Here is a 25,428-nt window from a genome sequence, read left to right on the forward strand (position 1 = left end):
CTAGGTGACTATCCACCTAGTAAAATCAAACAGAAATACCTGAAAGAATTGCTAAGAGTAGGAAAAGTCAGTAAGGCGCCAAACAAAAAGTCAACATATAAAAAGCGACAGTTTTCCCACACACCAACAAAAAATGCTATCATTCTTAATAGCATTAGAATCTGTAAAATACACAGAAATAAACATAAAAGAAGATGTACAAGACCTATAGAAAGAAAAGTATAAATTTTACTCTAGACATAAATGACCTCAGAGAAAAATATGACAATTTTAGAAGACCTAAAGTTGTCAAGATGTCGTATCTCCAAATTAATGTACAGTCACAAAACAATCCCAGTTGAAACTCCAATGTGATTTAAAGGAAGCCGATAAACTCAAACAGAAGATAATGAGCAACCAAAGTACCCTCACAAAAATATATATATAATTTTAAGAAAAAGGAGAGTGCAGTTACTCTATTAGATATTTAAAGCTATGGCTTTATTATATATATTTATATTTATTATATTTATTAAAGTAGTATATATTATATAATATATGTAATAGTATAGTATATAAGTAGTAGTATATATTATAGATATATATCTATATATAGTAGCGTATATTATAATAGTATATATTATAGATAGTATGTTGAATACATTATATCATTTAAAGCTTTAATAATTCAAACTGTGATTTTTGATGCAGGAATTGACATTGGATCAATTAAAGAGAAGACAACACTAACAGATGTGTATATGGATTCAGTTTACAATAAAAGTGGCAATTCTAATCATAGTAAAAGGATGATCTATTCAATAAATTGCTTGGGGACAACGGGTTATCCATGGTGGGGTGGAGGATAAAGTTAAAATCTTACCTCAAACCAAACACAAAAAATTTTAAGAGCTAAACAAAAACTAAACAGTCATTCCTCTTAGAGAAAATCTTCAACAAAAGCCTTTCACTCCAAATAATTTCATTTCATTTCCTTCCCTCTCCCCAAACAATGACATCTCTTCTTGCTTCTCCTAGTTCTATCAATATTCTGCCAACTTTCTAGGACCAAAATCCAATCACATCACCAAGTTTCCTAAAGCGTTTAATCAATGAAATACGTTAGATTTGGAGTCAAGAGCTCTAGTACAACCTTGACTCTCATCCTAATCAACTTTAGCACAGTCACTTGACCACTCTGTCCCTAGGTGTCTCATCTGTAAACGACGAATTTGTGCTTATCTCCAAAGTGAGCTCTAAAATTCTCTATTTCATCAATCTTGCATCTGGACCTTACTTTCTCTTCCACGTCCACTGCCCTGGTTCAAAAGACTTTTATTAGGCTACTTGCTTTTAAGTCGTGCCCTGCTCCAAACCATCCTACACCTCCAATCCATCCAGCCACATCACTATCAAAGACTCTTTTATGAGCACTTTAATCATGCCATTCCATGTTAGTGAATCTCCACTCTTCTTAGGATAAAATCCAAACGTACTAGTCTGGCATTCGAAAACAATGTAATCCCAACTTACCCTTCCAACCTCACCTTCCACTTTCTTGAACTTTTTCTCTCTGGCAGATAGCTCTCTTCCCTGTGTTAATGAACACAACATCCTTGGACCTGACACACCCTATTTCCTCTTAGAAACCTAAGTGTCATCCTTGATCCAAATTAAACCTCCATCTTTTCTCAGGTCTTCTGGTCACTTTAGCCCATAGTAAACACTCTTTCTTCCTAAATTTCAGCATTTAATGCCTGTACCATGTATCTAGTACTGAGCGTACACTGCCTAATTCTAATGCTTCCTTTTCTACTTGAAGGTGGGTGGGGGGGGCGGGGAAATCAGTAACATAAATTATTTCTTGAAGGTAGGAACCAAGTTCTCAATTCTTAAATGTTTTCATGATTCCTTATTTTACTATCAGAGAAGTGTTTTCTTCCCTTCTGGGGGCCAGGTTAATCTTGATGATAGATGTTCCTGAAAGGCTAGCCCCCAAATAATTAAGTTACCTTGAAAATGTTTCTATTTATTACTCTTTGCTCAGAGAATTCTGGATCTCCTTTTCTGGAATTTCCATAGAGACACTTTTGACTATCCTTAGTGATGATACACCTTCGCTTCTACTCAGACTATCAACTATGGTAACTCCTCTGAACACTGCTGAAAGACCATCTACTAAAGGAGTATAAGCTGTAACTCTTTGAAGGCTGGTCGGCCAGGAAACATTCAAAGCAATACTGTGCCTTACCCCTCCATAAGTTTGTCAGCTAATCTAAAAATTGATGGATGAAATTAAGGAAAATCATCTCATCTAGTAGTACCATCACACTATTTAGAGTAAACCATGGAAGTGTAAATAATCTAATACTGCTTTGGACATTAATGAAAACAATAACTTCCCACACTTAATAAAAGATCAAAGTCACTCACCTCCCAACTCTTGGGCTCTGAGACCTACTTATTACCAAGTTATCATTTAGAATAAATTATGAGAAATCTCAATCAGGAGGACAACCACTGCACCAAGAAAACTTCCTGCAAATACAAAATTAGTCTTTCCACTTAAACTTCCAAGTCAAACTACTCCTGTGAATGCTTGAACGTTTCTGCGTAAGCGAACAATTTCAAATACAGCTGGGTAGAAGCAAAGTCAGTCTCACGCACGCCTGACTGTTTTCGTCTTACAAAGAGAAGTTCGGCCTGTCTTCCAGCCTTGTGAACAAAGATCTTGTAAAATTCACTATGCATAGGGTGTGCCCAAAGAATACTTGCTGGAAAAATCTGCTGGGGGAGTGCCAGTTGAAAAAGGAAAACATTTTCACCCAGTTGGAAATCTAGAGAAACAGTGGTTGCAGCAACTGAGCTGAAAATCCTCAAGATCTGAAGGAAAATTTGTTTTAGGAAAATCCCAGATCTTTTCGTTCTCGGAGTAAAATTCTATGAAAGGCAACTAAATGAATCAATGAAGGATTCAACTACATTACCTTTATGCATCTAAAAAGTAGTAACTGAAATTCTGCCTTGGATATTTGGAGCATCAGAAGGCAACCAGTCCCTTCTTTGTTCAATATAAATGAACTTTACAATCGGTAATATTTTTTAAAAAACGACGATGAAAAGTTTTTTAAATTATTTTGCTTATTTTGGGAAAAAGGGAGAGAGAGAGATGACTGTTTTCCATCAGAGATATTTACTTCCAAAGCATAACACTCCAACAACAGCTTTTTTAAGCGAAATACTCAGGATATCCATCTGGTAAAAGCCTTTGTCTTTACTCTCTCACTACTCAAAATCCTCAGGATTCATAGTTTGTAACCTCACTTTCTTCATTGCTGTAAGTGGAACACAATCAAAAATAAAACAGTTACTACAGGCACATGCAGGCACCAGGGTGCCTCATGAGAGAACAAGTGAGCAGACTGCCGCAGCTCTGCCGCTGATTCCCTGATAGGACCCAGGCTGAGGGTCCCCTATGGAAATGCAGGCAGTGGGAGCTACATGGGGGGTCACCTGGCCACTCAGCATCCCTCAGCAAAACAGACAGTAGGCCTAACAGCGAGAAAAGCCTTTGCCATCCCAGCCTGGGTCTCCTCATTACAAAACAAGAGACATCATCTTTCAAAAAGGTACAATCCAGATTTTATAAGGGAGGAATTTAAGCCTAGGAAGACTAAAAGAAAAAACTAAAAGTAACAATTCTCAATAGTACTCCAGAACTCTTTCTACTACACTGCTCCCTCTTTAGTACTAATCCCACAAACGCTAAGCAAAATAATAACCCCCAGTTCAATCCTTCAGATTTTCTGGTGAATATCAAATCAATAAAAATAAGATATCAAATGTTAACCACAAATTCCATATTCAGGCACTGAAATGACACAAATTCATGTAAGCGGGTGGGAAACAAATCAGGATATTCAATTTCTATTGCATGCCTTTCCAGTTCTTATAGTAACCAGATTTACCAGAAGAGGTTTCTTGGGGGAAAATACTTTAATAAATTCTAAGTACACAGTTACAATTCATATATCAGCTGTAAGCACAACGGAAAGCTAAAGGAGAAAGAACATAAAATACTTTCATATCATAAAAGATTTCTTTTTCCACCAACTGGGGAAATAAGAGGATTTTTCCACATAAATTAAAATATAAATCACCCCTTTAGAATGTCAGAAATGTTTATTTTACCCATTTGATGGGGCGGGGGAATATGAAACAGGTCACTTCTCTGGATTATTTATTACAGTAAAAGAAAACTATTTAACATCATCCCTCACGGTCAATGCTACGCCCATCAGTGTACTGTGCCGTCAGAGAGGTGTTAAAGAGCTATGCGCCTTCAGGTTGCTCCATTTCTTGAAATAGAATCTTCCTTCTGCTCCCTCCCAATCAGTTCAGGAGAAAAATAGTAGAAAGAACTAGCTTTTATATTCACCATGACCTCAAGCAAATTATTTAATGTATCTACAGTCTTGGGTCTCAACTACAAAATGAGGCTATCACCTTCATCACATGAATATTTTAAAGAATAAGGATACTAAATGTAAACCACCTAATATATATAGAAGGTGTGATCAACACACATTAATTCCCTTGTTTCCTTCTCCTTTCTAAAAATCAGTCCCGTCACATTTCCTAGATGCTATGTCTGCCCTATTGAAATGGTCCTCAACCCATCCGACTTCTATTTCACAAAAGAAATGAGTAACAGGGTTTTGCAGGCTAAAGGTATAATTTGTTTAAGTTACAGACCATTATACTTTTCCTCAACTACTTTGTATTACTATAATGTCTCTTTCATATAAAGTTAAATGCCATATTTTACATAATGTTTCATAGATCTTTTTTCATCAACCAAGTCAATTTGACACTGTTTCCACTGAGCTAGCTAGTGTTTATACCCAGGCTGTGGGTAAACAGCCCAGATTTCTTATTAGCTGTGTGACATTAAGCAAGTTACTTAAACTTTTCATTCCTGAGGCCAACTCTGCAAAACCAAGATAATATTTGCCTCACTGTACTGTGAGGATTAAATAAATTAATGCATGTAAAGCACTACCAACCTCAAAACATTCAACAAATGTAGGCTATTATTTTTTTCCTATCAACATGTCTCAACTCTGTTGTCTGATTAGGCAAAGTTGGTTAAAAATGTTGTTTCCTAGCTCAACCAAACCAGTTCGGTCAAAATCGTCCTGCAGCTCTGTGATCTCCCAGGTTTCAGGTTAATTTAATCCCAACGGTCCTCAGCTCTGTCTCCCTCAGTTTCTATCTTCCCAGGATGCATCCCTCAAGTACTAGAAGAACAAATAGGAAACAGGGAATAAAGAGCGAGCAAGAAAATGGCCACTATACATATACAATTATCATTCAACTCCCTGGCTCATGCCCCTTATTCTTTTAAGCAAAACTAAAACAACTTATAAGAAAACGATTTAAAATAGAATATAACCCCTCTTCCTAGTTACCATTCCTCAATCTCCACTTTCCTCCCAAAATAATTTTCTCCACAAGTCCTCTTATCTGAGTTCTGAATATATCTATATAGCTGCTACAATGCTACTAAATAGGTTGCCAGAGCAACCCACAAATTTACAATTTAACAACTTTTCAGTATATTCTGTTTGAGGAATAGACTCTCCAGATACTTTAATCAATTGAGATTGATTTCAAAGCAATTTTGTTTACCACTTTGGTGCAAAAACTTTTCTTCATAATTATACAAACATAAAATCAAACAGATAGGTTAAAGTTGCCACAAAGCCTTACTTAATGGGAATCAAAATTAGTAAGATTTACTCATTATATTATATACTGATCCCCTTATACTGGTTCAAATTTACAGAAACTCAATGCTCTCTTTACAATGAATACATGAGCACAGTTTTCCGAGATACACAGTGGGAAATAAGAAAAAGACAATGAACTGGAAGACATGAAAGGACATGACGTTAGGCATGAATTTCTGCCTCACTCACAAAATAATCTAGTCCATTCTGGTCTTCCTTTAGGAAGAGGTTAGAGAAACTAAAGTACTATTTATTTGAAATAAATGTGGTCCCAAGCTTTTCCTTTTCTAGTAAAACAATTTATTTTATCATGCTGATGGAATCTAATAGGGTGCTCTGCAAATAACACTGAAACCTCTGGGTATAACCAACAGCCAAAAATGTTAAAGGAAAATTAGTGAATGCCCAGTGCATTCAATAACCTCCCCCACCTGCTCCTTCTCCATCTCAACATATCCATCCAATTCTGCCAAAATCTGTGAATCACCCATAATACTTCTTCCCTGTCTCTCAACGTCCACTCACCACATCCAATCAGTCACAAGTTCTAATCACCGCACTTCCAATATTCAATTCTCTCATTCTTCCCTGTCAAAGGCTGAGTCCACCGTTCTCTCTTATCTTGCTTACTACAACAGCCTAACCAGTCTCCCAAGTCCACATCCACTCCACTCTTCACACAGTAAGAGGGATCTTAAAAAAAAAACCAATGGGGGCCAGCCGGTGGTGTAGTGGCTAAGTTTGCACACTGCGCTTTGGCAGCCCAGAGTTCACAGGTTCGGATCCCAGGTGCAGACCCAGCACTGCTCTTCAAGCCATGCTGTGGCAGCATCCCACATAAAATAGAGGAAGATTGGCATAGATTAGCTCAGCGACAATCTTCCTCAAGCAAAAAGAAGATTGGCAACAGGTGTTACCTCAGGGCCAATCTTCCTCACAAAAAACATAAATAAAAAATTTTTAAAACCCTCAATAATATCCAGACCCTGTCAATGGATTCACAATAATTTTAAACCTGAGATGCCCTACAAGGTCACCTGTTATGATCTAGCCTCTGGCTACCTCTCTGGCCTCCCTTCTCAACACTCTCCTTACACTTTGCTCTGTTCTTGAAACGATCAAGCACCTCCCATTCCCAAGGCCTTACCACATGGTGTTTCCTCCATCTGTAACATCCTCCCCTTCTTCACCATCAACTGCTTTTCATCATTCAGGTCTCAGCTTCCATGTTACTTCTTCAGGATACTCGCTATAACATCCCCACCCATCTTAATGAGATGTTCCTCATATGCACCCTCAAAGCACTCTGAACTTCACTTTTGTGGCACCCACAACCACTGTAAATACATCATTAACTATGTGATTACTTGCTTAAATAATTAATCTCTGTTTCTAACCTATATTACCCATGAGGGCAGGGCAGGGATTATGTCTCTCTTACCACTATATATCCCTGGGATCTAGCACTTCCACACATAGTGGGCACTCAATACATCTGATAAATGAATTAATCAAAGTCACCAATGTAAGACTTTGAGGCCTCTCTGTATAGGTCAACTCCTTCCGTCTGTTTATACAGGATTGCTTGGAAGCCCATTTCCTGATTCTTACCACTTGCTGGGACTTAAAAGGAATACAGAAACCTTCATTTTGAAGATACTGGCAGAAAACCCAGACCTTCATGAGCTATTAGAGTTATTTTGTAAACTGAATTCTTATAGTCACCCAAACTCGAAACTTCAGTCATCTATGATGATCCCTCTTTCACCACCCCCATACATTCACTGCTACTAAGTCCCATTAAATCTACTTCTGCATCATCTCTGGAATTTCCCCCTTCCCTTTTTACACTACATTCATCACCCTTACCTATAAATTAGGTCTCTAAAATATCCCCACTTTACCCACCAAAGCCCCATCCCTTTTAGCCTCTGTCCTCTCTGTATATGCTGTGCCTTTGACCTATACTGACATACCTCAATAGGCCAAAACCGAGAGAAAACTTTGTCAAAATCCTAGCCACCCTTCAAGGTTCATTTCTAATATGGCTTCTTTCCAATTCCATCAACTATCTGTGATCTCTTCCTATTTCATTTGTATCACAAGTATTTACCTTCTATTACTATGGACCAGGCACTCTTCTAAGTATTCACCTTTGTCTTACCATGTCTCCACTCCATATAAAAACTATAAACTTCTTGAGAATAGAGAATCAATTAATTCACCTGTAGCATTTACTGTGTCTTACACACTTGCTCATTCAATGAGTACTTACTGTATGATCACTTTAACATTATCATAAAAGAGTACTTTCACTCAACTTCAAAGAATGAAAACACCAGTCACAAGACAACAGAAAACATTTGCAGCAACTAGATCTGCAAATGGGTAACTCCCAAATTCCTCTTGCTTCACTTCCCTCCTTCAGAATCACATAAGAAGCACCAAGAATAATTCTCATTACTTACGTATCTTCTCAGAAAAAAGAAAAGGGGAGGGAAGAGGGAGAAAATACAGAAGTTCCTATTTCTGCCACTTGATGTTATATGCAGGCTAGCAGATAAATAAGGGGCATTAAATCAAAGTGTTCAGCAAATAAAAGTCTACTCAGCTCCGAAGTAACTTCTATAAGAACACAATGGGAACTATTCCCATATGTGTATCCCATACACTAAGAAATACAATAATCACTTTAAAAGAGTATGAGAAAGAAAAATAAAAACCTAAGGCACTAAAAGAATCAAAGCTCTAAGTCACAAAAAAACTGTTTCGTTTCAAATTACACCAGTGATTTATAAGGACTTTTTGCCTCAGCTTCCCCAAATGCAAAACAATGGTGCTGAGAACAGCTCCATAGATGTTATTTAAAGATAGAGTAGGGGCCAGCCCCATGGCCAAGTAGTTAAGTTTGCGCACTCTGCTTTGGCAGCCCAGGGTTTCACCATTTCAGATCCTGGGTGTGGACCTGGCACCGCTCATCAAGCCATGCTGAGGCGGCATCCCACATAGCACAACCAGAAGGACCTACAACTAGAATATACAACAATGCACTGGGGCACTTTGGGGAGAAGAGGAGGAAAAAAAAGACTGGCAACAGACGTTAGCTCAGGTGCCAATCGATAGAGTAGTCACAATTCAAAGTAGTTTGAGCCCTAGAGATCATCTAGTTCAATTCCCTCATTTTTATTAGAAAAGTGGTTACATAATTAGCCCTACAGCTAGTTTATAGCAGAGAAGGGTTAGATCTTAGGTTGCTTTAAGAGAGAGACCTCTAACATTCCTCGCACTCCATCAACCTGTAAGAGGATAAGGAATAGGAAAATAAGGACAAATCTAGTTGACTGCCACCTTTGGCAACATCATCTGTGTATATTTAATAAACTCAAGTAGGAGCTACAACACAAAGCATTCCAGACTACCTAAAAATCAAAATCTACAAACAGACTAGTAATTAATTCATTACACCCTAAAGTCTTCATTAACAACTCCAAGAGGGTAAAATTCCCCAGAAGGAAAGGGAAGTCACTGCAATCAAGACAACCCAAAATTCAAATAACTTCTTCAGAACTGAACATCTGGTTTATTTTAACCCAACCTTGATCTGAAACAGACTCCAGAAGGCTATCAGATAAATAAAACATAGGTTAGCATAAATTAAACCAAAAATAAAAACATGAAAATAAAACAAGAACAGGGATAACAAAATGAAGCCAAGAATGAGGCCTACAAAAAGGTAACAATAAGCCCTACAAGCTTCGATCTAAACTTCCAAAAGTCAACAGGAAAATAGAAACCAAGTGAACAATACAAATATATAGCATCCAAGTAATAAAAACAGACTAAAAGCTTAGGAAAAAATACAATTATTCTTGGTTACATATCTTTCTCCCTGAGGTCCTTATAAAGAAGACATTCTGTAATACAAAGAATATTTAAAGTGTATAAAAGAACATATAGTATGCTCAGTGGTCACAATGAAATGTTTTATGGGATTACTTTTATACTGACCCTCAAGATAAGCCTATAGTAACAGTTCAGAAAGAAAGAGAAGACAGCCGTACATAATGTCCAGGTACCCAGAAGGTTGCTGATCTAAGAACATTAACATTTAACAGAATAAATGGAAAAAATTATTTTCTTAACAGCAAGTACTTACTATAGAAGATTATAAGCCACAAGGGCCAAGAAAATGAAAACCAAATTTAGCAAAATGAGATATGGGTCCAGGAATCCATTAACAAAATAGCATAACAAAACTCTTAGAGGGAAAAAGAGAAGGAACACAAAGAAAAACTAAAGTGAGAAAAAGAGTGTGTACACAGAAGTACACACACAAGCACACACTCAACAGTTGTATATTACATACATATGAGCTGATAACTAAATGCTTTTATTTCTACTTCTACAATTAAGAATTAAACAGTAAGGTATTTATTGAAACATACAGCCTTCTTGCTAGTCCCTTGATCAAGGAGAGGTTTAAATTCCTGCTTTGTCAAGTGATGTTACTAAACACTTAATACAGGTCAAACCCAGTATGATGTAGAATTTCCAAAGAAGCAGATACGCGTACCAAGACAGGAAGATATATAAGACATTTGAGGAAGATCTTCCAAAAAGAGTTTAAAATGAAAAGATGTAACAGTTTTAAACTAAACATAAAATCAATTAAAAAATTAAGAAAAAAAGAACACTTCTTTAATATGCCTCATCTAGCAATATAGAATTTACTAACTATAAAGTATAATACAACGATAAACGTAGAATTTGCCAAAAATTCAACAACGTAAAAATCAATCACTCTGCTACTGCTAGAAAAAAGAAAAACAAAGGAATTCTTGATGAAAGCTTGTAATTTTCACAGAACCATTCACTTGTAATTTAAGCAACATCATTTAAAAACAATTCATTTCAACTCTCCTCTACCTAATATTTTCACCAAGGCTGCCTAGACTAAATCTAGCAAGTTTATCTCTGGCAGAAGTACTTCAGCAAAGGAGTGAAATATTAGGCTACTCGAAGGAAGAAGAAAGTTAAAATTCATCAGCTGGCTCAAGCTCCTGAAGACTTAACTAACTTCTTATTCTAGGACTGAAGAATTATAAATGTGATTATGAGATCTGGGAGGGACTATTAAATTACAAAGAAAGGGCTTCACAGCCTCCAAAGAACAACTTCCCTTTTTGTTTCTTTTTTAATCAAAGCAATGCCTCCAATATCACTGTCTGGCCAACTGTTGAAAACCTTTAAAATAGTCAGTCAACAAATACCTGGCTAAGATATCAGTCTTAGGAGTCAATCTGGTGACCTTGCTCAACAAGAAGTATTTATGCCTTATTGGTGGTTTTAACTTAATTAAATTCAGTTATATCCTAAGGAGCAAAAAGTATATTTTTACTTGACAGTACTGTTAGTGCCAAAATTTTCCTTACTTTAATATGATCTGATGCATGGAAATTCAACTTCTTAAAGCATTATTTAGCTGACTTAATTGTAAGAGGACTCAACTGATCCCAGAAAGTTTCCTAAAATGATCCCTTACCTGTCCTTAATACTTCACACCCTTGCGATCAACAAACTGTTATGTGAGAAGAATGCCCACAACTAAGTAATGAGTGAATGGACTAAGAGGTCTTTGCGAATCACTAATTATCCCACAGAATAAGAACAGTTCTCTTAGATATTCTGATTTCACTGAATTGCAACAGTTACCCACAACATTACCAAAACTTAGAAATGTTTTCAATACAATGTACCCTGAAAACAAGAAACTTACAGATTCTAGATGTTCTTTTTCTCAAATAGACAAGGTACACAAAATAAAATGCTTCAATTACAGTTATTTGTTATGTGAAATTACTCCTAAACACAAAATATTCAACGTTAACCGAGATTTTTTTTTTCCCAAATGAGATGTAATTTGCTTGGTTTTTTTAAGGTATGCTTTTTGGTGAGGAGGATTGGCCCCGAGCTAACATCTGTTGCCAATCTCACCCCAACCCCAACATTTTTTTTCTCCCAAAAGTCCCAGTACATAGCTGTATATCATAGTTGTAAGGACTTCTCTAGTTCTTCTATGTGGTATGCACCCACAGCATGGTTTGATGAGAGGTTACGTAGGTCCAAGGCCAGGATCCGAACCAGTGAACCCCACGCTGCCGAAGCAGAGCACAAACTTAACCACCACACCACCAGACCGGCCCCAACCAAGATTTTTTTTGAAGCAGTGGTTTATGCAGCAAAGTCAGTGGGCATAATGCCACAAATATCGGCAGGCTGATTTAAGCTATTAATCCATTTAACTAAAGGTAACTATGTTACAGCAGTAGCAAGCCTCTGAAATATATTTGCTTTAGATCTGAATACAGAAGTGGGACTCTTGAGTACACAGTAAACTAACAAATGGTAATGGAACTAGGTCTACAAGGAAGAAATTCAGCAAAATTATCCAGACTTTTTCTCTCAAAATAGAAACACAAACCAAAATTTATGTTTCAGATAGAGTGTTATCCACGTGGATAACATAAACAAAACCAAAAAAAAAAAAAGGAAATTTACTTAAGTTTAAAAGCATAGCTGTCTCAACGTCTTCAGTAAAAATCTTAGCCACTTTTTACTGTAGACAAGGAAAAACCAATTATTCAAACATATCCACCTATTTCAGCCTTTACCAGTAATCCAACCTTTCCAACATCCCTACCCCTAAAGAGGAAACGAAAGAGGATCTACTAGTCAACTCTCCTGACCCTCTTCTCCAACTTCTCATCATTCTCTCTCTCCTAACACTTACAAGTAGATAAACGTAGACTGATTTATCTTAAGGAGATATGCTGTACTGCTTTGTTTATCTGTAAGGAGCCGAATGCAGGATTAGGAGAGACAAACTGGAGGAAAGCACCTATGGCTCCACCATGCCATTTGGAGTGCCATGCAAGGCTCATTTAGAATTCTCCTCAAACCAACAGATTTGGGGAAAAAACCAGTAAGAATTTATCCCAAATGTGTCAATATATTTAACTGAGAGACAATAAAATCTAAATCTGATAAAGATGGGCTCTTTTAGGAAGACAATCAAGTTGTGAAAGTGGATTGTGCTTGAAGGCAACCTATAAAATACTCTGAAGCATTTTCTGATTATTAGTCCTTAAAATGTAAGGAAATCTCAAGTGTTAAAATTGAAGACTGGGTACATTCTCTGCTGAAAGTTCAATTAAAAGCAACTATAGGGGCCGGCCTGGTGGCGCAGTGGTTAAGTGCGCACGTTCCACTTCGGCGGCCTGGGGTTCACGGGTTCGGATCCTGGGTGCAGACATGGCACCACTTGGCAAGCCATGCTGTGGTAGGCGTCCCATGTCTAAAGTAGAAGAAGATGGGCACGGATGTTAGCTCAGGGCCAGTCTTCCTCAGCAAAAAAGGAGGATTGGCAGCAGATGTTAGCTCAGGGCTAGTCTTCCTCAAAAAAAAAAAAACAACTATAAATTCCAGGGACGTTAACTAGGTCAACTAAACTTTTGTCCCCATTTACTAGTAACAAAATTTGAAGTCAAGCCATAGAAACTTACAAAAATATCCTATGTACAGCTTCAAAAGAAAACAATTATTCACTCTGAAAGAAGTATGGGTACAGTTTTACAAATAAGATGTTGTCTAATTTTTTCTTAATAAGATTTCAAAAGGAAATTAGCAGCTATTAGCCTACAGCAACACAACACTATACCAGAAACAGCTCTCATTTCTTTACTAGCAGGTAAATGTACCCACCTATCTAAAATCAGGGAAAAGACAAATGTAACTTAGGCACCTGTATACAAAGAATCCCATTCTCCCCGTGATAAGAATTCATCAAGTCTTTTTCCCTTGTTCCAACATTTCTCAAGAATGACATTATGTGTGGGTTCTACTCACAGGGGCACATGGCGCTGCTCAGGATCAGCCCTGGTCAGTTCTTCCTCTTCAACATCAGACTCTCCTCCTGAACTACTGTCGGTGACATCTGAATCAAATGCTTGTTCACTGCACCTCAAGTTGGCTATACCACTGGCTGTAAACCTCTCCAATTCTTCTGAAATCGAATCGCTTTTCAGGAAGTTGCTAAGTCCCTCTGAAGTGGTGGTCTCACTGGCAGCTTTTCTCAATGCAGCTTCAGCCTTTCGAGTTAGCATCAACTGGCTCCGGGGCCTCAAGGATTCCAAGTTTGGCAGCTTGCTCAAAGTTTTCTCTAAAAATCCACCCAGTTGATGCTGTATATGCCTCTCCACTTGCTTGGCTTGCACAACCTGTAAACGCTTCTGTAACCTGCGGGCACGGCTCTCAATATCAGCCTGCCGCCGCAGTAAAGCTGTTATCCTTGTGTCAGAATCTAAAGCACTGAAAAGAATGGAAGACAAGGGAGACTTTTTACCCTCTAACTTGACACCCCCCAAGTTAGAACTGGAGTCCGTGCCGGGTGATAACCTACTGCTTCCTTGAAGTGCTGGCTGTTCCATGGAATTTACAGAAGATTTGTTTGCAGTGCTATTATTGCTAAATATAGTTGTGTGTTCTACGTCAAGGCTTCTATGTGGAAGAGTGCAATTGGTCATACCCCCCTTCAAGTCCCCAGATTCAGACGCCACCACTTCACCCCCCTGAAGAGAAGATGAAGTGAGAGCTCGTTTTCCCCCATGGAGAGGAGTGGAATTGTCATGATCAGAATGTGTTGAACTTTTAGTCAATTTCTTAGCCAATCCATTTACAGGTGCTTGTGGCAGAGCTGTCTGACCACTCGTATTCATGGTTCTAAGATTTTCTAAGGAAAATTCCAAAACTGGCTGTCTCCCCAACAGCTCAGCTCGGAGTTCATAGGACTGAGATAAAAGAGGGTGAGATTTAAGGACTGTCTGCTTGCTGAAGACTCCTTGCAATTTCAACGACTCCTTTGAGGGAACAGATGTCACATCGGAGCAGAGATAAGATGCCACCAGTGGTTGCAGCTTTCCCAAGTCTTCCTTGGTAGGGTTATTTCGGAAGTCTAAACTAGGATCCTCTGCAGCAATGGCTTTTCTTTTGGTTCCGTTGGCAGCAATAAGGATGTTGGCGTTGCCGTTATTTTCGGCACTGCCAGGGGACAAAGTGGAGGATGGGGGAGCCAGTTTGAACCGGATATGGTGTGCTTCAGCTGCTGCGTCAGTGAGAGCGGGCGCCATCGCAGCCATTCAGCACAGAGAGACAGGAAGTCCAGCCTCTCCCGGTGCCGAGGCCAGCTCCACGGCCCCTTACTGCCTCCCCAGAGAACAGACTAGAAGAGAAAGAAGAAAAGGAAGTTAGAAATACAAGCACATTAAAAAACAACACACATGTTTTTAATACAAACACTACTTGAGGCTGTTACCCAAACTCTGCCTCCAGAAAGAAAACACTCTTAACCATTCTGGAGACTAGAATATCCTTTGTGAAGAGGAAATGGGGAAGGAGGAGGGGGCAATCCCTGCACAAGACAAAGAATTCCACCCTTCTCTTTTGTCGCTTGTTACCATAGACTGAAAGTAGCCAAAAGAGAAGTTCCATTCTGAGAGAACCGCAGATTGTTAAAGTTAAATCATCTGCATTTAAAAGAAAAATCTCTTTAAAACTTCTTGAAATTAGTGAATTTAAGGCAAATGTGTCAAACTAAACACTTAGCAATTACACAGAAAACAATTAGTAAGGAGCGCTCTCTCATCCCTACCAAAAAGTTTGTATGCCAAATGTCATAGGTCTGTGCATTTTTCTGGCCAGAGAATCCAGTGTTCAGCAGCTTCTCACTTCTCAGCAAGACATATCATACGAGCTTAACTGTATCACACCAGTAATACCAGTTTGCTTGATCAGTTTTCTTTCACTGTCCTCAGTAAAACCCACCTTTCAAATTAATTGCCCAATGTGTCTCTTTTTCCCTTTTCCCCAAAACTTCTTGAAAGAATAGTACAAATAGCAGTCTCTGCACTTCCCTCTTCTATAACCTGGCTTCTACGCCTACTGCTCTGGCAAAGGTCACCAGTAATCTTAGCATCAAATCCAATGGTCAAGTCTCAGTCCCCATTCTATTTGACATCTCTGGAGCGTTAGGTAGTGCTAACCACCCCATTCTTGAAATTCTCCTTTCCTGATGTCCTTGACACCAAGGGCCCTTCTTGTGCCCTCTTCTCTCTCAACTCACCTCCTTAGCAACCACCACTACTAAGTACAGTGAGGCCTCCTAATACTGGGAAAAAACTTGCTGAGCAGCACTAATCAATATTCCCACCTCTATGTTCCTCAAGCTCCCTGAAACTCAAAATTCACTTTCCTCTTGCAACACACTTACTCCTCATGCCATTTTATCATCTCAGGTAATGGCACTGCTTTCATTTAGTAATCCAAGCTAAAAACCTCAGTCATTTGCCTCTTCTTCATCCCCTTTGGTTTACTTGGTCTGAGAGCAAAAGGAAATCCATGTAAAGAACTAAGCCAGCTGTTCTTCAAGTGTGGTCTGTGGACTTCTTGGGAGCTCAAAAACCATTTCAGGGGTCCACAGGATCAAAGTTATTTTCATAGTAACACTAAAACATTATTTGCCTTTTTTCACTGTGTTGACATTGGCAGTGAGGATGCAAAAACAAGGCTGAACAAAATTGCTGGGACCTTAGCACAAATCAAGGCAGAGGCACCAAACTGTACTAACAGTCACTGGTGATTGTATTCTCTACTTATTTACAGGTTAAAAAAAAAGTCAGTCAGTTCCACTTAACAATATCCTTCATGAAACTACAAAAATTTTGAATTTTATTAAATCTCCACTCGAGTACACGTTTTTAAAATAGTCTGTGTGATGGAAGGCAAAGTACGCACAAAGACGTTTAGCTGTTTTAAGAAGTCTGAGTAAAAGCACTTGTACGACTGGGCTGCAAGGTGAACTAGAAACTTTTCTCATGGAATATTATTTTTACTCGGCAGAACGAATGACAAACTACTGTTATTCAGACTTAAGTTAGCAGACATATTCTCAAAAATGAATAAAGTAAACCTGTCACTTCAAGGAAAACCACTGACAATGTCTGCTGCCAAGCATAAAATCTGAGTTTTCAAGAAAAAAATAACTATTTTGAAAACATGCATCCACCACCATGAACTTGAATATTTTCCCAATACTTAAAATGCCATTTCTCACTCACAACTATCACAACTAGAATATACAACTATGTACTGGGGTGGCTTTGGGGAGAAGAAGAGAGAGAAAATGAGTGGCAATGAATGTTAGCTCAGGTGCCAATCTTTAAAAAAAAAAAGCCATTTCTGATTAAATAGATTACTGTTGATACTAATGAATTTTTGATACCATATAATTAAATGGGTCAACATTTGGAAGATCTGCATAACTCAGTGAATGACCAATGCACGTTAGAAACTCATGCATGGGTAAAAGCAAGTGCAAGATGTAGACCAATGGATTTTAACGGAATAGAGTACAAAAAGTTCATTAATATGGTATCAGATTCCACATTGGAACTAACCTCTATGAAACTACTACTCGTATTGTCAAAGAATATCAACACTTATCTGAAAGGGCTATTAAAATACTTTTCTCTTTTCCAACTACATATCTGTCTGAGGCCAGCTTTTCTTTACACACTTCAACCAAAACAACGTATCAGAATAGAACGCAGAAGCAGATATGAGAACTCAGCTCTTTTTTATTAAGCCAGACATCAGAAAGATTTGCAAAAATGTAAAACAATGCCACTCACTAAATTTTTTTGTTCTGGTAAAAAGCTTTTTTTCATAATATATAACAAGTTTGTTATTTTAAAAATGAATTAGCAAATAACTCTTGAAAATTTCTTGAAGTTTCTAATACATCAACTATTGATAATAACCCATAAAAGCTCTTCATGGTTCTCAACATTTTCTAAGAGTGAAAAGGGGCCTTGAGACCAAAATGTTTGCGAATCACTAATTAAAGCAACATCTTCCCCCCTTAAAAAAAGGAGAGCAATTTCCAATTTGGTCAAACATTTTTATCTTTAGATCAATACCAACATGGTAAGCCCTATAGGACTACACTAAGATTCTTTATTCTATGACAATTCAAATCAATGATATCAAAATATTTAAGTAAATGACAAAACATCCATACAAATACCAATACACTTACAGGACAAATTTGTTTACTGTCTATATAACTGCCAAAAATTTCTTGTTCTAAGATTGTATTTTAAAGAAAATCCTATGAAATAACTAGATCTTCTGGGGCTGACAAGTTTTATCCTTATGGACTTTCTGGCATATGGCATCCTGTGTGACACAAACTGTTCTATGTCCACTTTTCCTATTTCTGATTTAAAATTTAGTAATAACTCCTAGTATAGTATAAACAGTTGTGTCACAAACCAATTGACAGATGAACCAACCTAAGTTATTTGTTGAAAGTACCTTGAGTCAGTTTTATAATTCACAAGCGTTTTCTCCCATAAAAAAAAAAAATCACTCAGATCTTTTCCATCAATTCAATCTCCTCTTCTTTTGAATTGATATCAGTACACAGTTGACACTAGCAATCCAGGGAGGCCTATTGTCAGAGCCAGATGATTAATACAACATGTAAGAAGAGTAGTTGTAGCCTCTACCCAAGAGCACTGCAGTTAGGTCTCAGCAGTGGCAGGAAACAGCCTCTCTCTGGAGACCCAGGCAAGGACACAGATGCTACACAGCTTATACAAAACTTACTCTGGAAAACCCAGGCTCAGCCAGCACACATAAAAAGGGATTCATAATTAACATCACACCACACCTAAGCAGTAAACATTCCAAAGTTATTTTAGAATCATTCAATTCTTTAAAGTTCACAACTTAAAGAAAAATCTGCTGGCTCAAGTCCCATCTCTTTCAAGAAGATTTCTCTGACTCTCTGAAAGTACATCTGTGAATGCAACATCACATACATCTCAAAGGCAAGAGTTTATTTTGTTTACACACTCTCTCCTTGGTCTCAATATGCCCAGAGGATACACTGCAGAACAGTTAACTTAAATAAGTAGGGAGCAGAAAAAGGTGACAAGGGGAAAAAGCGACCTCTTCAGAAAAAATTCCGTTCCTAACTCCTGTCTTTATCTTTTTATACCAAAACAACACTATTGTTAAACAAAAGATTGAAACTGACAGCCTTCTCCCTTTGTGGACTTGAAATAATGCTATGCTGAGATTCAGTATTACCCCCAAAGGCACTCACAGATAAGGGGAGCAGGTCATATCCTAGGCTCTACTCTCATTTAAAGTATTTAACTATTCTGTTGCCCCAATTTCCTCACATCTGCAAATAACAGAGCCTACCTAACAAGGCTACCGTGTTGATTAAATAAAATTGAATTACTTAGCTTAGTGCCTGGCACAAACACCCAGTATTTGCACTATTATTACAACCTATAGACAAAAAGCAAATATAAAACGAATAAATTTTGATAAGACTTCTTATCAAGAAAAGGAAAATATATATAAGGAAAAATATAAAGCAAATAATTCTCTAAAACATTCACTCTACTTGAGGACTCATGCACACAGGAAAAAGAAAGCACATACCAAAAGACTGGGCACAGAAAATCTAGTTAGCACTCAATATTAGCTATAACTGCCATAAACCACCACCTAAGCTTAGGTCTTATTTTTGTGCTTTTTTAATACTCTCACTGTATGTCTAGAGTTACTTTTATTTTAACATTTCATGTTGCTTATAATAAAAATAAAGCAAACCAAATGCCCAACAATTTAAATTATGAAATATTCATACAATGAAATATTATGCAACCATAAATAACAACAATGCAGAGCTATATTTACTGACACGAAAAAGTGTGTGCTTCACTGTTGAATGAAAAGTAAAGTTTTTACAAACCAAAACATACACTATGACCTCATTTTTGTTTAAAAAAGTAAGTGGTAAGATTCTTTCGTCTTGGGGCCGGCCCCATGGCCAAGTGGTTAAGTTCTCATGCTCTGCTTCTGTGGCCCGGGGTTTCGCCGGTTCGGATGCCGGGCACAGACGGTAATGGTACCGCTCGTCAGGCCACATTGAGGTGGCATCCTACATGCCACAACTAGAAGGACCCAAATCTAAAATATATAACTATATACTGAGGGGAAGGGGGGAGAAAAATTAAAAAGAAAAAAAATATATATACATATAAGATTCTTTTGTTTTTTGTTTTCTGGCTTATATAACGTCTCCACCATAAGTACGTATTACTTGTATAATAAAAGAGAAAGAAGCAAAAAGAAAATAACGCAAATTCTTAAAGAGCCAAAACATCTGAGTAAGGCAAAATGTCACGACAACATTCTTAAATTTAATGTATTGAGCAGAATGCTGATTAAAGCAATGATTCCCATCCCACTTGAATCCCAAAAGCTCCACTCTTCAAGAATTTAAAAAGCAGAGAAAGACTGTCACGCAGTTTGACAAAAACAGTACAACAGTTTATAATCACCTTTCTCCAAAGAATACAAAGCATTAAAAGCTATAATTTATTAATCCTCATAACAACCTGGGCAGTAAGTTTGGGGCTGGGATTATAATTTCCAATTTACTAGTGGGAATAGATAATAAAAGTTACATGGTACATTCAGAATAAAGAAACCTAAAATAGCCCAATTTTTAGTTCATCTAATAAACCACAATCTGACAAATAAATACAGATGGACCCAATGGACCTGCTGTCATTGACACAAATTAAGATTCTGCAGAAAGCTTGCAGAGACAAAAGAAAGGGGCCATCTAATCAAGGTCCTTTAAAAGGCTATAAAAGGTTGGGCAGGTAATTAACGGTTTCTCTCCCAGTTCCAAGGAAGCTTTTTGGGGCCTGGAAGACATCAAATGAGTTCAGCAGGCAAACACATTTGGGAAGGATTTCCCTGATGGAGATTCACAATGTATTTCATCATTCTGAACAAATGTTTGCCTTTACCAAATTTACATAACAAATAAGCATTTTTTTTTCCATTACACCTATTAATATCTTGCAGAACACTGTTCTGAGGGATACAAGCTGGGATCAAGTTCAAATATGTGACACCTCTAGGGTCCCTTCCTGTGCTTATGATTCTATTATTCTAAACTGCAACACAGGTTAAAAGGCAAACTTCCACCTAACACAAGTAGCACTTGGGAAGCACAAATATACCCCTTGGGCAGAGTTCCTCACCCCCAGTACTACTGACATCTTGTGCCGAATAATTTTTTGGGGTTTTTTTTGTTGCACTAGGCGTCTCTCCTGTGCATTGTAGGACCTTTAGCAGCATCCCTGGCCTCCACCCACTAGATGCCAGTAGCACCTTCCTACAAATTATGACAACCAAAAATGCCTCCAGTCATGTCAAATGTCTCATTAGGGGGCAAAATCACCTCACAGTTGAGAACCACTGCCTAGAAATTCTCTCTCTATATATTCTTTCCAGAAAGCAAAACATATCCAGCTGCTTCAAAAAAACTGCAAATCAGAACTAACGCCACACCTACAAATGAAAACCGTGCCTTATTCCTTTTAAATTCTCAGGACAGGACTTCAGGTATACAAGAATAATCTGGAGCATCCTCCTTGCAAAAATGTTGATAAACTGCAGAGACCCAAGGGGAAGAGTTTGGCCATTTGGCTAACCGCACTTTCACTGAAAACAGAAGCAAAAATCAGATAGGGAAGAAAAGTTTGCCCATAATGTGGCTTCTACTAACCTATTCCCCACCATTACCTCATTACTCTGCACAAAGGAAAGAAAGAAATAGGAGGAGGAAGGATGGTTAGGGAAGTATCCATGAAGCCGTCAAAATTTCAGCTGAAACTTGAAAATCATCTAAAATTTCATTATGTAAAAGGCTATGGCAAGAGAACAGTAACGTGGCATTCCAGTAAGAGGAAATGGCATGGGAAAAGGCAAGGCTGTGGGAAAACAGGACATCCTGCAGGTTAAAAGAAATGATCAACTTGCTTGAAATATAAAGTATATTTTAATGGAGAAAACATATAGAAAAAGGTGGAAAAGCAGTTTGAAGCCAGATGATTAATGGACAACCTTGAACAGCCAGCCTTTACCCAGACTTAAAGGCAGAAGAACATCATTAAAGGTTTTTCAAATGCAGAGTGACACATCAAAACAATGCTTTAGTGAGAACAGTTGGCTAAGATAAAAAAAAAGTAAAAAGGCAAAGAGCAATGAAGAAGCTACTGCAATAATCCAGACAGGATGCAACAAGAACCTCAACTAAGGTGGTCACCACAGTAGAATGGTCATTCTCCTCCAAGCTTAAATCCAGAAACTGGAAGGGGCTGAAGTCTGCAGAAGGGCCAAATAAGTGACAAAAACAAAATGTAGAGGCTCTTAAAGACTGAAGAGGAGGCTCTTTTTTCCTTCATAACTCATCTCCTTTATGATGAAATTCTTCCATTTATTTCTCATAAAGCTGTTCAGGTTTGGTATATCCTCTCCGTTCCTAATACTACGAACCCAAACCCAGGCCACGTCCTCATCAGCTCACACCGAAATTATCTAACAGTTTTCTAACGCCTTAGTCCTCCAATGCATTCCATACGTTTTTATCAGCTCATTTCTCTACTCTAGATTAGCTCCTAGTGCCTTTTTCACGAGCCCAAATTCTCCAAGATGAAACTTAAAATAATATCAGAGCAAGTGCACATGGTAGCATGGACCCAGAACTCACCCCAGATTACCAACTCCATAATCTCTGCCTGTGCTGCTGCTTCTACCTGGAAGGCCCTTCTACCCCTTAGTCCCAAAACTTAATCAATCCTTCAATACACAGCATCTCCACAAAAACTTTTCCAGACTATTCAGATTCACATCGCTTTCTTCCTGTTTAAATTGTACAATGCAGCTAAAGTCACCATGACTCAATTCAAATTACCCGCATGTTCCCTAATTACTGTCAATTTATTAATTCTATTTCCAAGACAGGCAAAGTTCTTTAGAATCCTTCTTTTGCATGCTCACTAACTTTATCTGGAGCTTGGTACACAGTAAGCACTTACTGACTGGGACAGAACAGTCAAAAGACCTGGTGAGGTAGGCCTATCAAGTATAAGTTAAGATTTTGCTAAGCAGAGAAAGGTGAGGAAATTCTAATCAAGAAACTGACACAATCAAAATAATGGGGAAGAATATGGGAGATGACCCACAGAACAACTTGGATGATCCAAGTGATATATGTACAGCTTCTCAAGAAGAGGAAGAAAGCAAGCAGCTATGTAGTGATTTTGCCATCAAGCGCTAGAAGCTACATTATGGGACACACTGGAAAGTATTTCTTTTACATGGAAACAAACTAAGATTTGTTACGGAATACAATAGGAAGTGGGAGGCAAAATTTTTATTATGAAAAAAAGAAAGAATGTGGGCCACGCCACCCCAGTCCCTAACACTTTCTTATGCCAAGAGGGCTTCTTAACTAAAAAAGTTTTGTAATTACTAAGAGAATCATACCTCTTACTGGAGGATAGGTTATTATTATGACTACTACTCACTAACATTAATTGACCTTTTACTATGTCAGTCACTGTGCTAAGTGTTTTTACACACATGTTCTCAATCTTCACAATAACATTATAAGGCAAGTACTCTTATTCTCATTTTATAGATGAGGAAATTTGATGTTCAGAAGTTAAGCAATGTGCTCAAGATCATGCAACTAATAAACTGCAGAGGCAAACTTCCAATTCACATCTCTAAGTCTAAAGCCCATGCTTTTAACTTCTATACTAGGTAGTTTAAAGGTAGATTTAAACTGGAAGGGCCTTAACTGCTAGATTTCAAAGTTTAGTCTTTAGAGGAAAGTCACTGAGGGAATACCAACTGATTATCTCCAATAAACATTTTATTAAAATGCCTACAGCATTCAAAGCACCACACTAAGTGCCTACAAGGATGACAAGGACCAATAAAGAGACACCACTGTGATCAGGGAATTGGGTGAGGGGCACATCAGGAGACTAACACAGGCTGAGAGTGGGTGGGGTCACACAAGGCTTCCCAGAGGAAATAAGATCTAAGCTGAAAGCTAAAGAATAAGTAGCATCTAGCATCATCCAGACAGCTACCTCTGGCATCCCATATCCAAAACCTACTCCCTGCCCCCAACAACAAATCCAAAACAAACTCCTGCCTCTCAAGATTCCCTATGTGAGTGAATCCTGATCCCAATCACTGATTTACCATCTATCATATCTCATTTAAACATATACTAATGCCAGAAAAGAGCAAGAGAAAAACTACAGTTCATGGTCTAATGTTGGAGACACTAAGAATTAAAGCAGTTTCATTAATGCCAAAGATAAGTAGAAATTAGGTGCAAAGGTGAGCCCAGGTGATAAAGCACTGTTTTGCCTTGAAGGGTCAAGGGAGGCTTCCAGAAAGAGATCACATTCTGGCTGAATTCTGAAGGATGAATAGGGAGGATTTAACAGGTTGAATGACAGGCACATTGACTCCATCCTTAATGCCACTACCTTAGTTCAGAGCCTCATTATGTACTACAGTAATGCAGGAAGTAGTAATCTCCCAACTGTTCTTCTTTCTTCCTGTCTCAGCAAGCCTTCAATCTAGCGTCCACTACCAAAATGACTATTAGAAAGGAAGCAGGAAGAGAGGGAAGGTGGGGGGGAACATAAATCTGACCATGTTATGCTCCTACTTAAGATCCTTCAGTGACTCTAGGGTCAGTAAGAATCCAAACTCCCCACACAGCATATACCTACCCTCTTTTTACACTCGGCTTCATCTCTAACCTGTCCCCATTCCAGCCACCTGAATCTTATTTACAATTCCAGGCCCTTCCATGCCCTTGCACCTTTGCTCATGCTGAACTTTCTTTCTAAGGTTCAGCTCCAAGGTCACATACTCTTTCAAGTACTCCCCCTTCATGCCAGGGTGAGTTAGGGGTCTCTTCCTCTCCAGGGTCTTATCTGCACTCCTATGACACCCTGGGCAACAGCTCATAATGTAATATGAACTCAATTTTGTCCGTCCTCCCCTTCCCTAGACTGTATACTTCTTAAAAGGAGGGTTATGGCTTATTTTATCTCTATCCCCTAGATGTAGCACTGTGCCTGGCAGACAGTGGACCAATGCGTATTAGTTAACCTGAGTGTTCTACGTTAAACGCATCGGATGGAGATCCATTCTGAAGTTAATGAGGATGCTGGTCATAGTGATAACAACCTAACAAGAAGCAGGCATCAACTGAATCTGAATGACGTAGACTTCATCTACCTCAAAAGTTCCACTCATTTATATTGCCAAGCACCTGCACTCTGAGAAACTTTTTAACTGTACTTTTTAAACTATTAAATTTGGTTACATAAGCCTTTTGAAAGCATTATCTATCAAAATTTTAAATGCAATTACCCAAACTTTTACCCAGTAACTGCACTTCTAGGAATCCATCCAACAGAAATATTTTCATAGATACATAAAGATATACACACAATTCTTTCACTAAAGTATTGTTAAAAAAAAACACCCTAAACTTAAAGACACACTAGAATATTATGCAGCTATTTGAAAAAAGAGAACTGTATATGTTGATGTGAAAAATCTCTATGATATATAGCTAAGTGGAAAAAAAAAAGATTAAGCCACATAACAAGTATGATCCCATTTG

General features: G+C 38.0%; 1 protein-coding gene across 4 annotated transcripts in view; it reads right to left on the reverse strand.

Annotated features, from left to right (window-relative positions):
* Nucleotides 1-25,428, reverse strand: part of KANSL1 (KAT8 regulatory NSL complex subunit 1) — a 172,826-nt gene that overhangs the window by 116,225 nt on the left and 31,173 nt on the right. For all 4 annotated transcript variants that reach the window (XM_046675107.1, XM_046675108.1, XM_046675106.1 and 1 more), the window contains one exon: nucleotides 13,677-15,048. In XM_046675107.1, the coding sequence (XP_046531063.1) occupies nucleotides 13,677-14,965 (1,289 nt within the window). In that variant the 5' untranslated portion in view covers nucleotides 14,966-15,048. The remainder of the gene's footprint in view (nucleotides 1-13,676; nucleotides 15,049-25,428) is intronic.

This window comes from Equus quagga, chromosome 11 (genome assembly GCF_021613505.1).
Source record: "Equus quagga isolate Etosha38 chromosome 11, UCLA_HA_Equagga_1.0, whole genome shotgun sequence".
Taxonomy (NCBI): domain Eukaryota; kingdom Metazoa; phylum Chordata; class Mammalia; order Perissodactyla; family Equidae; genus Equus; species Equus quagga.